General features: G+C 37.3%; 1 protein-coding gene across 4 annotated transcripts in view; it reads right to left on the bottom strand.

Moving 5' to 3' along the window:
- Nucleotides 1-1,412: 1,412 nt before the first annotated feature.
- The window catches only part of LOC575562 (D-glucuronyl C5-epimerase), a 96,384-nt gene continuing 80,654 nt past the window's right edge, over nucleotides 1,413-17,142 (bottom strand). For 3 of the 4 annotated variants that reach the window (XM_030986513.1, XM_030986514.1, XM_030986515.1), the window contains one exon: nucleotides 1,414-2,976. In XM_030986513.1, the coding sequence (XP_030842373.1) occupies nucleotides 2,196-2,948 (753 nt within the window). In that variant the 5' untranslated portion in view covers nucleotides 2,949-2,976 and the 3' untranslated portion in view covers nucleotides 1,414-2,195. Of the gene's footprint in view, nucleotides 2,977-11,640; nucleotides 13,105-17,142 lie in introns of those variants that run through there. The other variant, XM_030986516.1, reaches the window with a different exon arrangement.

Raw genomic sequence — 17,142 nt, forward strand, 5'->3', positions numbered from 1 at the left:
TATTTAAAAAAAACTAATCTAGAATGATATGAAATAAGAGAGGAAATTAGTAGTTAAGTATAAATACTTGTGTATTTTTTTACCAGACACATTGCTCCTCAAATAATGTAGTAGACTCGTCAAATAAAAAAGATGGCATGAAAATTTGTTCAAAAATGCCAGCAACAAGTCATACATTCTCAAATAAACTGACATTTTGTTCATCTGTTTATTTGAAGAGATTCAGGATTGATCCTTCAAAAGAAGGCCCTTACCAAGATATATTTGCTGATCCCATTCAGGAATACAGCGGCAGAGCTTTTTGTGTGGCGAGATGGGAATGAAGCTGTATAGCCTCGGGAGCAGCAAACACAGATACACTGATAGACGGAATAATATTCCTTGATCTCCATAAATAAACATCTTGTTCGAGTCCTCTCAGCAACAAAGACATCAGGAGAGGGGAAAATGGAAGAAAGAAAGAAGGAAAAGTATCAACTTCTCTTCAGGGAGTGTAGGAAATGAAAACCGCATATAGCTAGGTGCACTATGTAATATAAGATAGTATGGAAAGGAAAGGAATGAGAGAAGAAAAAAAAGCAACACACAAAAAGGATAGATAGATAGTAGGATACATAAAAAGAAAGAAGGATGAATAGAAAGAAAGAAAGATAGATACATACATCAAGAGATAGATTGACAAATAGATGGAAGGATAAATAGAAAGAGAGAAAGATAGATACATACATCTACAGATAGATTGACAAATAGATGGAAGGATAAATAGAAAGAGAGAAAGATAGATACATACATCTACAGATAGATTGACAAATAGATGGAAGGATAAATAGAAAGAGAGAAAGATAGATACATACATCTACAGATAGATTGACAAATAGATGGAAGGATAAATAGAAAGAGAGAAAGATAGATACATACATCTACAGATAGATTGACAAATAGATGGAAGGATAAATAGAAAGAGAGAAAGATAGATACATACATCTACAGATAGATTGACAAATAGATGGAAGGATAAATAGAAAGAGAGAAAGAAAGAAAGAAAGATAGATAGATATGAAGAAGAAAAAAATTGGTGGATAGCAAAATGAGAGATTGACAGAAAGAGAGGGAGAAAAAGCAATCACGATAGTCAACAAGCGAAGCAGAAAATTGAAAACGACAACAAACTTGTTAATGATATTAAACTCATAAATAAGCGTCATTCTCAGCCGCCTTTAGAAAGGAATGTGAAAAAAAATGTGAAGGTGACTTCACCATCTGTTGCCAAATTTTATTTAAGACAACATATACATGTAGAGACCTCAACCTTCATTTTCAACAGGGGAGGGGGGGGGGGGAGGAGGAGCAAAAACTCACTCAGAATCATCCTTTCACAATATCGCTCTTGACTGAAAAAAATAGCTTGAGTCTCAATGTCAAGAATGGTAGTCAAATAAATAAAAAAATCATCTGAAGGGGCGTTCTTTGTATACTTAACTATGGGCATCTTGAGAAAATTACAAACCCCCCTCCCCCATTATTAGAATGAAGAGGGGTGAAGGGTCACCGCATGACATTTTCACCACCAGGGCCCAAGTTTGCACTTCATCTATATTTCAACAAATCGTCCTCAAAGTTGTATATTTTCAATTTTTCGTCCTCGAATTTGATGAACAGAATGCCCTCTCCCATTATGCTTCTCCGTAAATCAGCCATAGCAGACTCTTCTGCTAATCGTTCAGAATAAAACAGATTTATTACGATGTATGATCACTGTTGAGGTGAAGAAGAGTGGATAAAAACCTCGTCCCCACAACAGGAGTCCTTACCTTCCAGTGGTATTAAGTTTAGACCATAAATTCATCCATCATCTTCATCAACAGTAAAAGATTTAGAAGATTAAAGATCTGAATACCTTAACACGCAAAGCTCTAAAATCGCACAAAACCTAGTTAACATTAGACTTATGATTGCAACCAGAATGTATCAAGGAATTCAGAAATTCTTACTCCAAGAGTAGGAGTATGACCTGGAGGGCGTTTCACAAAACTTGTCATCAGTGACAAATGACAGTTTTTGTTATAAGTTACTGAAATCCTTGCTTCTGGTTGGTTATTATTTGTCACAGATTTTTGTCATTTGTCATTGAAAAAAGGCTTTGTGAAACAGGTCCCTGAAAATAAAAATCCATATTATGCAATGAGACAGTACTACTAACCTTCAACTCCACTGAAGTACTTGACTCTATCTCTTGATTCCACATTGTAGTGATGAAAGGACATGAAGATACCATCGACCTTGTATGGATCCTGGACGTAGATCCTAGCATTACTGTGCTGCCACTCAAACCTCTCCGCACCGTTGTACTGGACAACCTGCCCCTGGACCTCAAAGTACTTATGGATGAAGGAGAATGGAAGATACACCTCCCCATTCTCCAACCTTGCCTGGACGGTATAATCGCTGTTGACGACGCAGTCGATCTCCTTGTATTGGTGAAGCGGTAGCTGTGGCTCATTGTACTTGATGTATGTCTCCTGTCTGCGTTGCTCCTGTGGCGGCTGCTCTTGAAATTGCTGCAATGATTGCGGTGGTTGTTGCTTCTGCTGTGGCAGTAGTGACTGTTGCTGCTGCTTTTGTTGAGATTGTGGCTGTTGCTGCTTTTGTTGTGGTTGTTGCTGCTTCTGCTGAGGCTGTTGCTGGAACTGCGCATCTTGACGATGCTCTGCAATGTGGCGTCTAGATGAGATGTCTTCCGGTCGTGAGTCAAGGCTGTTGATGTCGATGATGGTGTTGCCGACATCGCCGACATTGCCCCGGGCTGCGATGAGGAGCTCCGCCTTCACGTCGTCCTCGGGCCTTGAGCCTCCATGACAACGGAGGAGGAAGGTGAAGGTGATGAAAGAAGACGTTGCTAGGAGGAGGAGAAGAGTCCTGAAGCAGGATCGGCGTGACATCAGACGCATCTCACTGACATCCTTTCAAAGCAGCAACCTGCATTCATGAAAATTAAAGACAATTTGGTTAGAATATCATCCATCTTTTGGTTTACAATAATATTATAGGCCTACAGATATTCATGAAGGTTCATGTGTAGCACATCTTTTCCTTTGATACATTCCTATTCTATTTCATTACATAACTCCAACAGCTTGGCCGGCCTCTTCCTTTATAATAATAATAATGTTGGGCTCATGTAGCACATAATATGTTTCCATCTCTATGCCCTTACAAATCGCAAAATAACAAACTCATATCTTCTAAAACATTTGAAATAGCCACAGTAACTTAATTACACTACTTAGGAAAATATGGCAACACTTTAATATTCTAAATACAATACTTAGTTATCCCTGGATATAAGCTAAAGCAAGAAAGTATGTGTTAATTAGAAAAATAGCATACAATTATTTAAAATTTTCATAAAGCATTTAAATTATTTCATTACTGGGTATGTAAAAGTATAAACACAAACAAGTAGGTAGCTTCAGTACTTGAGATTCAAAATTAAGCATAAAATCTTTCAGAATTGTGTGAGAAGAGTAGTTTTGGATTATCATTAGCACACTTTGTAATAATAATACAGTTTGCATCCTCTATTGACGGAAAAAACAAATGCAAACACACCTAAAAGCACATCCATCAAGTATCAATAAAGTGACACTTGAATTGCAATTCAAAACCAACTCTTTCTTTTGTGCATACACAATTCCTGTTGAACTTTGATGTAACATAAGGTGCTTTACTGACCTCCGTTGTAATATAACACAACAAATAATCAGATTTATGTACAAGAAACACTATTATTGCAATTTGAAAGGTGAGCAAGCTTACTAATAGACCAGTTTGTTATTAGCCTCTGGAACAAATGACCCTATAATACAGGTCCACTTTCTTTTAGACAGGGAGAGGTTCCACTTTGCGTTTACATATCTTAGAACAATTGCTCAAACAAATTGATGGAGGTGCTTCATGAATAGATTTTATTTCCCTTTTGCCAAGATGACGTCCACCTGAGCATCATGGAATGCATTGGTACGTGGTCATAAATGAATACTGAATACATACATAACTTGATCAGCACTCAATAGGCCATTTTTGTAGTGTAAAAAAAATGCATACATCTATGTGAAGTGCCTGATACATATCATTTAATTCCCATGTTATGAATAATTGTATTTCATAATTAAAAATGCAAATTGTATACATATTACAAATTGTTAGGTAGGGCAAGCCCTTGAATTAAGCAACATCTAGTGTATACACTTCAAATTCTGTCTACTGAGATACGATTATTCATAAAATCATAGTATCGATCAAGGCACTTCACAAACACATATATAAATTGAATTTGGTTACATTCTGCCTATTGCTATGTGTTTAATGAGTCAAAGATGGATGTTTTTCATGTATAAGAGAGTAGCTAATCATTAGCATGCTATTAAAATCATGAAGCTTGCAACCACTGCGGCAGGAATACAAATACAAACTCAATAGCGTGTGACACAAAAAGTGTAACAACATAATTAAAGGAACGGGCATTGTTAGAGAAGGTCATATATACTACTGTAGGAAGTGTCTACTGGCATTCATGAATGGTGTGAACAGTCACAAAATCCACATAGGATTTTTGATGAGTGACAAATTATCAGCCCACATCACAAAATATGCTCCAACTTTTTGGGAGAAAAACAAGCACAACAGTGATAACACACATACCATTTGTTGATCAAGTTTGTGTTAATGTAAGAAACTGAAAAACAAACCAACAAATTATTTATTTCATTGATTGAAATATCATAAACTGACAGTGGTTTTATCAAGGAATTTTGTTGGTGTTTTAAACTTTTAAACAAGTGAAATATCTGTATTTGCTGAATTTTTTCAACTTTGTAGCTTCTTTTTTGCAAATTTTTAATGAAAACCACTTGATGTATACAATCTCACTTACTCTATTTTGCTGCTAAAATTGTGTTTTTATGAAGTTATTCATTTTCCAGTTAAATAAATCATCAACATTCCATTGGAGATGCCAAAAGTACTCAGCATTTTCACCAGACTCTGATCCCAAATAAGGACAGAAAGAGAAGAAAACAAACTCTTTCTTCTACTCCGAGGTTTCAAAACACCGGTCCTGAACACAGCTCGGGGGAAACCCATTCATGTTTTGTGATGAATCTAAATCCCACCCAAGTTCGCCCTATTCTGCCCCCCTTTCACTTAAAAAGCAACCTTTCATTTGAAAGCAACAACCCCCTTTTCTTGACACTAGATCCCATGGAGTTTCTCACCTAGTCCTGGCTTACAAAGTTATTAGGATAACATTTCATTGCCTCCACCTAGCTCTCCCGCCCGCTAGATGGAAATTGGGCTTTCTGGAAAGTGGATTTGAAGCAAACCATGAATGTTTCAAATCATTCTTTTATTCTCCTAACCCTGTAGGCAGACTGTGAAAAGCAGCTTTGCCTATGTTACTTATAAGACATAAAAGGAAAAGCTTTTAACACATTTGATTATACAGGAAATAAAATGGTAACATGAGAATGAGCAAATCATAAGCAGAGCTTAAGAAGGCCATATAATCAAGAGCTTTTTTGATCACATCTATACCATTAGTTTCTTGCCATACTGGTAAATATCAAATCAACAGAGTGACTTGATCGATACAAACAACTATTCTGCATTCTGCAATGATCGAGACTAACATCATAGACCTAATACATCAGGGCTCAATATTCATAAAAACCTTACTAGTAAATATAAGCCTAGTTGTCAACCAACTATGTATTATAGAATATTAAAGTAAGTACTTGACAAGTAGTTTTATAGTAAGTTTTAATGAATATGGGCCCTGTTTGCTAATGTACTTCAATTTAGGCATATTCCTCTCCAGAGCCCTTGTATAGGTTACTGACTACTGCATGCACTTGCTGTGCTATATGGATGGACTCTACTTTACATATCCTACATCAGTTGTTGCTATGACTGGCAAGCATATGGCAAGGTTTTGAATGTCAAAAGAATCTTTTGTTCTAGAAGTATTCATAAACTTAATAAACAAGTCTATTATAACTGCTAGAGACGTGAACAGCTAGGTCAACACTCAACTTCTTTTACAGGTAGACATTTCATACTTTCACATACATAAGGGTAAATACTGACTTGAATCATTCATATTATGTCTTTTCCATGACCCGTTGACCTAATACTGTGATTGAATAACGTATGATTAAAAAGAATTATTGCACACAAAACAAATATATCAATCTTGTGTAAATGTGAAAAAACACATCTAAGTGATAGACCTATATCTTTCTGTGAAAACTTAATTTTTATAGTGAATTGTACACATATTCATTTTCATTTACTGAAATGACAATTATTTTTGCCTTTTGTTATCAAAATGACCCATGGAGTGGGTGCATAGAACTTTTAAAAAGTGCGACGGTCACAGACTTAAAACTGTACAGGAGAAAATATTTCAGTTGAGAAAAATTCTTAACAATCGACAGTTACAATTTTAATATACAAAAGGGGTTGAAAGGAATTCTACAACTGCTATGATTTGCATTCAAAATCATTTTTATTCTCCGTAAATGCAGCTGCACAAGTAACAATCCAGAGTTTCCCAAGCTCTGAATCAGACGTGTCATTACTCATCATTCAAATATTTGACGTTAATAAGACAATTCAGAATGTGACAGCTCTAAATCCAACCTAATGCTTTATGATGGAAGAGGGGTCTACAAACGTGTGGCAGATAAACCAAATTCTCTGTGAAACCAGCAAACTACGCGTCCACCACCATAGTCACAATATGGTTTTATGCCCGATTTGACGCAAGGAAACGGGCTGGATATGACAGCTTTAACGGCCACTGCCTTTAAGACATATTTCGGCAGCAGTTCATAACTGAATTTTGATGAAGCACTCGGCCAATTTGATCCGAACAAGGACTAAAAGCAATCTACTTTTCCAATCTTAGGAATGAGATACAGATCTGCTGCTCTGGCAATGCTCTGGCAATGCTTTGGCAATGGTGGGGTAGTGGTTATTCTTGGATATTTGATTAATACAATGAGCATTTAATAGCTTCATGGTGCGGGTCATAGAAAGGTTGGAGAGAAGTTGATGAAAAATAAACATCAGGGGGAAGAGACGGTAGTACTACTGCAGGCACTGCTTTAGTTCAGCATAGTCAAGTTCAAGTTATAAATTACAGCATTCTTCATTTGGCACTGGTAGACTAAAAGGGGATATTTAAAAACCACAAAAATAGGCCATTATGCTTAAAAAATTAATAGAACAAGAAATAATGATTTCAAGCACTTATGAATAAAAGACAACTGAGCAATTATTTCCATTTAGAAACTCTAGCCTGACTGGCCACAAGTCAGTTCGTTATCTAAGAGTACAAAGGATTTATCTTTAATAGTCTTTGATCTAACAATAGTAGGTGAAATATAACCTAGTGGCTGTTTTCTATGTGTATTCAGCTATATCCAGTAATCGGTCAAAAGTTGGACTCTCCAAACTCTGCTGGGGAGACTGTCATTAAGCTTTTCAGGGAAAGAATGGGCCACTTCAGATTATGTCGCAATGTCTACTTATATCATAGTCTCTGCCACTCTTGCTAAGTTGCTACCTTTTTAAGTGTCACTAGGAAGTTAATATTTCTTTGGCAAATATGTAAGGCCACAATGCTACCACCACTACCATTTCTACTACTACCACAACAGCAGCCCCATACTCATCCACTCTTCCTCCTCCTCCCACTCCTTCTTCTTCTTCCCCCTTCTTCTCCCCCTCCTTCTCCTCCTATTACTATATTCTATAAAAACTATATACTTCTAACTACTCCTTATATATATATATATACAAACTAAAAATTAAGCTACTTTGTCTTGTTTATAAATTCTTAGCTCTCATACCTAACATCAAGGCCCAAAATGAGATGTATGTATGCTCTTTATCTACCGCTTTCATCCAAGAGAGAAGGATATTGAAGACAGGTTTCAGCTAGACTAACATCACTAGTAATGTCCTCATCAGCTCAAGATTGCCAAATAGCCCGCTATTTCTGATTTGTGAAATAAGCCAGAAGTTACACATCACTTCCATCAGCTCGAGACTCGAACTTGAAACTCGAGCTGGAGATATTTTGCTCAGTGTTGGTGCATAGTGCGAGTCTTCGGACTGGTGAAGATGCATCGGACAAATAACGGGATATTTTGCAAAATGGCTGGTTATTTGGGAATCTCGAGTTGATGAAGACAGGCCTACTGGTGTTAGAGGTCATGTAAGGTCAAGGTATGTGTGTCTTCTAGCTTCAAGTGCAAGGTATCAAGCCTTCTAATAATAATAATATTCACACTGCCTACCACTCAGATGAGTGATGCTTCAAACCTGCTAGAATCATACCCAATGGATGGAGCTGTAATGCACTCAATGATTTTACAGGATACATGTATCTTGGGGGCTGTTTCACAAAGATCCTAAGTTGGATTTCACAATTATGGAAAGCCGTAGAATATATTGTATTTTAAGGGTACAAATGGCTCTCCATAATATTCAAGTCCAACTTAGAGTTAAGTTTGACTTGGGATCTTTCAGCGTGTTTCCACTGAAAAAAAGTGGAACACAGATTATCTTTTCCTGAATTGAAGTACCGTGTCGCGGCGACACCGTATTAAACCAATCTGTTTGCACAGAGCGCAAAAAAATATATCACTTTCTCCTTTAAAATAAAAAGAAGCAATGAACTTGTAACATTCCTTCAAAACTTTGGAGGTACAGGACAGGGGGGGGGGGGTTCATGACCAGTAAATCCTACATAAATGTTCTTCCTTTCTTTGCACAAGTTCTACTTTTGGCTACATGCAATCCAGATATAGAAGTGTATCTTGTAACTAGTTTCGACACCCAGCCTTGAATTTGATTCAGTGTGCAAATGTGTTGAATTTTCCTCCTGTTTCATGCCAAGCGAGGGTTTTATGGTATTGTTATTAGGGACATGAAGACTGAACTCTGAACTTTTTGCTCATAACTTTTCATTCTTCACACCAGCACGCTAAATCAGTCACCGGGCTCATCCACATGAGCGTGGTGACTGAGTGAATATAGCAGATCTAGAAACTAGCTGAGAAAAATAAACAAAATTTATTTCCATGCTTGTACTTCAGCATGTGTGTAAATAATAGTTGATGTCACTTTGGTATTTGTATGATAAGTCTTAACTTTATTTGTTTAAGAGAAGTTTGAATTCAGGTAAATATGAAAAATAATCTTACTTTCTCATTAAAAAAAAAATGCAATTAAGAGTACAAGATTTTCTCTGATCAGGATTGCTTTTTCAATTCCCTCACATTCAAAATGTGATGAGAAATATTAATGGCTCAACTGGAAACTGGAAATAAATGATTTTTTTCTAGAAATGAATACATTATCAATTGATTGGTTCATTAATCAACAACATATATGAAGGGAGAACAAAAATCCAGGAGTCAGGACCTATACATGAATTGTACTCTGGATTTATCCTTGAGGACACTCAGAAAAATTATTAAAAACTAATCCCTCAATTACAAAAAGGACAGACTCACGATTTTCTCCCAAAAAATTATTGTAGGCCTTCTAAACACCAACTTGTAAAATGAATACTGAATGATGTAATTTGTTCAGTGTATGATCAGCTAGGATGGGCATAATACCTCATTCACTGAAATTCAAATTGATTGTCTATTCTCCTATTTACTCTCTCATGTTTGCATTAGATGACATTGGTCTGATTGTTCTCATTATGCCAGCAAATAAACGCCACTTAGCCCTCGCTATTAATCGCTTGATAAATGAGAATCAATCGCTGTAAAGATCAAGAGCAGAGAATTGGGTTTGCTATTCATCATCATTTGATCAATGACATGAATTTTGTAATAAGCAAGGCAATACAAAGGCTTCTATTTTAATGCTATAGTTAGGGTTTTAACATTAGTCAGTAAGTGGTTTGTTTTTTCTTCAATCTCTCTCTCTCTCTCTATTATGATTATAAAGCCCACTTGTAACATTTTTTTTAAAATTAAAAAGCAATTTTGCTATCTGTTGAAAATGAATTCATATTTTCATCTTATAATTTGAATCATGTACCAGATGTAAAGTGTTGGATGTATGAACAATACCATTTTCGTTCCGAAGTACTGTTGATGCTGTTTATCCAAAGTCATTTGTATTTACACTTATCATACACACTGGTGTCATTAATTTACTGTCAAGGCTAAATGCATTAATAACTTAGATAAGTACAACTGCACTGAATTTGAATCTTGTTCGTGGATAGCATTTATCAGAGCAAATTAGTGAATAAATCAGGGCTCACAAATTAACTTATTTCCATGACTACCATTAATTCAGGATCAGAATAGTATCACATGACCTAATTGAAGGACAGAGCGAAAGAGAACCGACCAACCAGTGACACCATCTGTATTCTATTATTCACATCGGTGTTCTGCTAGTCTCCAAGGCTGGCTAATCAACTGCTACTGGTGGTAGCAATCTAATCGCTCTTTTCTTTCATGCTGAGAAAAGTTCTGGAAGAAATGACCATCAGAATTTAGCAGTGAACTCCATGTGACAGGTTCAAATTGTATTACACTAATAGGAGCTCAAATTAGAGATTTTAGCTAGCTCAGGAATGCCTTTATAACATGTAGGAATGTATTCAATCGTAACAGGCTGCATTCGTTAATAATTGGATCTACTACTGCTACTACTACTCCACCTGCAACAACTTTCGGTCTGTGACAATTTCCTGCATAAAGTTCTTTACCTATCACCTCTAACCCAACCCTAAACCATCAGTGCTCCACACAAACTTTTAGGGAAGGGGTCCGGATTCTGTATGCACGCAGGAGCCCTATGTAAGTAAGGATTTTGACATTTTGGCGGACCTTTAGAATGTGGGTGCCATGTATCCCTGGCCCCGTTAATGTCAGGCCTTGCCTCAACCAATCCTAAAATCCATTTGCAATCCTAAACTTATTCCTATATCTTTGACAAAATATGACCTTGAACATATGTCTCTACAGTATATGTTGGTTACCAACTGCTTATCTGATAATACACTCCAGTGCTAACTTGGTGATCATTTCTAAAAGGCCTATATAATACAGGGGAAATAAATCATGATATCTTAATCTTTTAGAGCTTCAACATATCAAACAGTATAGTAATAAATCCATTTAAATAGCGCAGTTACTATATGAACATACTCTTCTACACTGAATATAAGTTATCACATTATTACCCCTGCTGTAGCTGAGGAACCATGATAAGGCGCTAAAATGGTATTATCAGGTGGTGAGGAAACCTTGCCACAATTAAGAGCTACTAAGATCACACTGCCTTTGTGTCACTGACATTAATTGTCATAAAATAACAAATAATTAGAAAACCTACCAAAGCTATTAAAATTAAACCTTGATCAACTAAAGCTGTTAAACACAGATGGTTTAATCATAACTTTAATTGATTTAAAAGAACAAAAAATTAAACTAACTACCCATCAACCCTGAACAATTAAAGCTACAATTTAACAGAGATATTAACTGTCAATTTAATTTTGTTTTAATGAAGAAGAAATGAAGTCAGCTGTTCACTTACTAATCAAATGAATGGAGTCATTCCTTTACCAGCATGCAGAGAGGTACACACAGTGAAGGGAGAGAACAGTTGATGATACTCTGACAACTGGTGTGATATTTAAGACGACCGATCCACGTCTTAGCGAGACGTCAATATCAGTTTACGCACAAGGCACCGGCAGTGAAATAGATGCGAGGACCCTGATAGGGCCACCGAAGGGTATTTCGTTGTAACAAGTTTAGTCTTGAGAGTAAAGAAAAACCTTCCCTCAAATAACTTGAAACAAATGAAGTCACTTCTCTGGTTGACATGAAACTTCTGAAATCATTTTTATCCTGTCGGCTGAGAAATATGTTTGGCAAGAAAGTTGATTTCATTTAAATCCAATCAAACTCTTAGAAACTGATCAAAAGACTGCTGAGGAATATTAGAATGGTTTGAAAGTTACTCTTAAACTGGATCTGATGAAAAGGTGATAACAATATTCACAAGCTTGAACCTTCCAGATAGTGATGAAGAAGAAAATAAAAATCAAGTGTATCAAAACAGAGAGTGATGTTGAAGTGATACTATCATTAATTCCTTCGTGAAACCAAAGCTGAATTTGATAAAATTCAAATTGTAGAGAGATGTTGAATGAAGTAGAGCCTAAATAACATCAAGTTTGGTTTGAAAGTGGAGCTGTGTCAGTCTCGGGTACCAGTACCTTCCAAGGCAATGATCAAGGATACCAGATCTTTCCAAAGCAACACTCTAACAGAAAATGTGTTATTCATCCATATTCAGAGTCAGTTGAGATCGATTTTGAAAGTCAAGTGCTAAGTACCATATTCATAAGAGATTCAAGTCTTTCTCTCTCTGTGCTGGATCAAAACACTTGATACCAGATGATACCGGTAACATTCAGGATTCAGGAAGAGAGACAGCTTCTGAAGTAGGAACCGACTTCTCAAGTCAAGTAACAAAAAACCAATATCACAATCATTCACGTTACCACTTGACTTTACAGATGTTAGGCGTCCATCAACACTTGTTATACCAATCAGAAGAAAACACTTTCCTAAATCATAGATGTCTGAAGTCAGTAAACAAGTTTGAACTGTACGGTTAGCTCTTCTGGGATTGGTGTGAGAATATCGTGCTTGGATCCTCCTATTTAATGAATCAAGATTTGGGATGAGACCCGTGTTCCAAGATACTCCTCAGCTTGGAAGAGAGAGTGCATCACTGGTCCTGAAATCTTGGTATCAAATCCTTATGAGATGGGCCTCAGAATGCATGACATGCCTCTACCAACCGCAGGAGGTGAACTGTTACCCCCCTCTATACCGGTGTCTCGCTCTTCAACAAGCATTCACAATACCAGAGCAGCAGGGTACATAGGAACCGGTAGGGGAGTAATTGGAGCAGATTTAGACTCCCTGTACAGCCTCTTTGTTGACAAAGTACGCTAGAGGGCCTGCGGGAGATTTTCTCTGTGAAGAGAAAAGGGATTAGACTCTTGCAACAGCCCCTAGGTGATAGGAATGAATGGATTGGAAGTAAACAAGAGATGAAAGAGCAGATGCAAGTGAGGTAGTATGAACATGGTATGGAGGTGATAGAGGAAACGGGAGAAGCAGAAGAGAAGGAAAACAAGACTAAGAAGAAGAGAAAAGAGGACTAAGATGGAAAAGGTAAAGATGAAGAAGAATCAAAATAAATAGGGGGGGGGGGGGAAGAAACATCAATATGGAAGAGTCGTAGTATACGGTAGTCATTCATTTACTTGAATTTCAATCAAGATATAAAGGGTTCAAATCCCAAACCTGCACTAACATCCTTTGGAAAGGCATTAATCTACATTTGCCACTTTCCACCCAGGTGGAAGTAGGTACCTGATATGACAGTGCTCAAAATGTGGGCACTTAGCTATATTAATTGGGTTGAAGAAGATGGTGTGATAGATATTAACCCTATGCAACAACAAGAGATAAAACATTAGTGTTGGCTTCTTTTACATTGCCCTATCCATCATACTAGTAATATGAAATGGAGGAGAAACAGAGAGAGAAAGAGAGAGAGAGAGAGAGAGAGAGAGAGAGAGAGAGAGAGTGTGTGTGTGTGTGTGTGTGTGATAGAGAGAGTGTGTGTGAGAGAGAAAGGGAGAGAGAGTGTGATAGAGAGAGTATGTGTGAGAGAGAAAGGGAGAGAGAGAGAGAGAGATGGTGGGGAGAAAGATGTGCAAAGAAATGTTGAAAGATGATGAGATGGAAAGAGGAAGGTAAAAGGAAAGAGGAAGGTAGGAGGAAAGAGTGGAACCATAATATACCTCTGCTATAATAGTGAGCATGGTATTTGCACATCCCTTTCACACACTTCACATCTGACTCTCTATCATTATAAAGCCATGCCTGAAGCATAAGATGAGAGCTGAAGATGGGAGCTAAAGATGGGAGCTAGAGACTTGAAGAGGAGTCTGGGAGGAGGAGGAGCCTAGGAGGCGGAGCTATGCAAGCAATCTAACCAAGGCTCAGTACAGGATCATACAGGTAAGAACAGGATAGAGTGCTTACCGAGAGCAGAGGAGCTTGATGCTTAAAAATAACATGTTCACACGAAGAACAAAGATGCTATCTTCCATCGTTTTGTTTTGGGTTGAAAAAAATGATGAGCTACTGAATGGGATACAAGAGTACTTGATGGTACTAAATAAGAGGAAGTCATTATGATGCTGATTTAAACAATACTCTTGCAAATATGTCAAACAAAGTACTTGCTCAGTTTAAATTTGGTTCTTCATATTGTTTTGGCTGGAGTATGATTATTTAATAGTTTACAATACATTAAACTGAAAAGACTGCTTTTCAAATTATATTGGTAAAAAATGCATGCTCACATCTATGTTTTTCCTAGCAATTAATTTTGTATTCTGTTATTTCTTTGTAGTAAGAGTTCATGTTAGATAAACTGATAATGGACAAGCATAAATATGTAGGCAAAACAAAAGGACAGGGGAATTTAAAAAAACTTTTCCTAGAAAACCCTATGATTTTACAAACATTTAATACCATTATATCACTAAATAAAATGACATGTACCTGGTACTAAGACTACCCTAGTCCATGATCACTTCATTTACAGCTGACCCAAGAGAACCCAGGCAAACACCTTGAACATAATACAACAAAGATGCATGCAATGTTTGATAGCAGCGGGGAGCAGGAGTAGTCTCTACGCACCAACCCTTGTCAGTCGTTGTGCATAACAATGGGTCTGAACTCAGAGACTATGTAGACTGCACGCCATAGGATCTGTACTTAAGCTGCTCCTTTCACAGCCTGAGACTGACTGAGCTAGGCTCTGCTCCACGCTTTAGGAATTGTGGTAGAGTGTCAAATTAGGGTCTGTGCTCACAGACTATGGTGAAGGAGTAGGAGGGGTAAGGGAGGTTCTTGGCTGTGGATCGGTTACTTCTATCACGAGATGCCCTATTGCCAGAGGTATCACTTACATGAACTTGAGTCTCATGGCACTTGTCCTACATATGCCTTTTGTAACAGAGTTTAGCCTCTCCTTCAGGAAACATCTGATTTTGTGTGCTGGATAGACCAGAGCTTGATTTGAATCTTAGAATGAGTGATAAACCATTTTTAATGATACTGGAGTCAATCAATAGTAATGCATAGAGTTGTAAAATGTGCAAGATATCTGTAACAATTTCTAAAAGTTTCATGTCACGAAAGTGTGTAGTGTTACAGAATAACAAAGAGATCCCCTCTAGAGAATACCCACAGTACATCAGGGTTACAACCTTCCTTCATAGTCACTGCAATCTCCTTGAGCATGTCTATGTTTTAGAGTTTCACTTCGACTCGGACATCGCTAGTCAATGAACGCACATTTACCTACAACCTTCTTCCACTAAACACCAAAGTAGATGAACCTAGCAGTCTCACTTTCTTCCACTGAACAAAGAAATGCATGATCATGGCAATCTTCAGGAGATATGAAGTAATTATTTTGCTAACGACCCACACAAGATTGGCTTTTCTTCTCAGACTGACTATGATGGTAATTACTCATCAAAGTCTGATTGGTTTTTTAGGAGGTGCATGTACTTTGAATTCAAATTGACTTAAACAGTGGGTATATTAACATTTGGATTGAAATGGGTTGCTCCAGAGGGCAATGGACTGGGTGGATATCTGCTCAATGTGCCTTCAATTATCCGAAAAGATGCAATAAATGCATTAATATAGACAGTTTTTAGAAAAATAAATTAAAGGCTTTCATCACAGGGAGGAAAAAGAGGCTTAACAATTTCAAGACATAATTTGCGTAAAAGAATTGTTGAAAAATGAGCGAGAATGTATGATGAACTTTATATGTCCAACTTCTATCATACCATGTAGAGAACCACTCAAATACAATGTCCAAAATAGAAAGAGAAAAAGCAGTGTGTGAACAAGAATGGCAGAGAGGGAGAGAGAGAGAGAGAGAGAGAGAGAGAGAGGAAGGGGGAGGGGGGGGGGGGAGAGGCAGAGACAGACAGACAAACAGAGAGAGAGAGAGAGAGTGGGGGGACAGAGAGAGAGACAGAGAGACAGATAGGGAGACAGGGAGACAGACAGACAGACAGAGACAGACAGACAGACAGACGGAAATGGAAAGGGAGTAAGTGAGAGACTAAGAAAAAATAGCCAGGAAAATATCTGATATCCTCACATGGGAGGAACAATTCAGGTGTAATAACATCCTCTATCTGAGTGTCCTCCTATACATGTTATTATCATGTCTATAGGAAAATAAAATGACAACCGGTACAAAGTATTCACATCAGACAGCCATTATTATAGGCATAGGAAATAATTACAGAGTATTCATATTAGTATGGTAAATTCTTCCTACAATGTACAACAACCTTACCGGGTAATAAATATTTGCTGATTTGTCCGTTTCAGACATATTGCAGTTGAAATCTACTGAACCTTTCTTTGCTGGTTAAAAGGGGTTCTCAAACTTTTCCCTTGATTTCTATGACAGCTTTAAGGTCCAAAACATGGGATGCTAAAGAAAACAAAATTTCCTGAAATTATGCAAATTTTCTTTAAAGTTTCAAAATACCTCTTATGTATTATCAGCCCCCGGGAGGGCTCGAGTTTTAAACAATTCAGAACCTGTTGTGAGCGATAAAAACTCTAATCCATCCCTTATCAATTTAAATTTCTCTGCACCTATTGTGTGCTTTTTTAAACGATTAAAGAGCACAAAACGCCCTCAGATTGAGCACTTCATCTCATTCAACTGTAGCAGACGACACCCTTAATACTAGACAAAACATTCAATAGGATGATGCCAACATGATTGAGATTGGACGCACCTATGGTCAAGAAAGGTAAAAGAAGTCATCTGGATGAAAAGCATTAACCCTTCACTGAATAGGCACTCTGGCTACCTATTCATTTGCTCCGATGATCTTGAGGCAGCAAGAAATTATGTGAACAATCACAGTCCTCAGGGGTGGACAAAAGCTTCTCT

The sequence above is a fragment of the Strongylocentrotus purpuratus genome, unplaced genomic scaffold (assembly GCF_000002235.5).
Source record: "Strongylocentrotus purpuratus isolate Spur 01 unplaced genomic scaffold, Spur_5.0 spur5_scaffold_16, whole genome shotgun sequence".
NCBI lineage: Eukaryota > Metazoa > Echinodermata > Echinoidea > Camarodonta > Strongylocentrotidae > Strongylocentrotus > Strongylocentrotus purpuratus.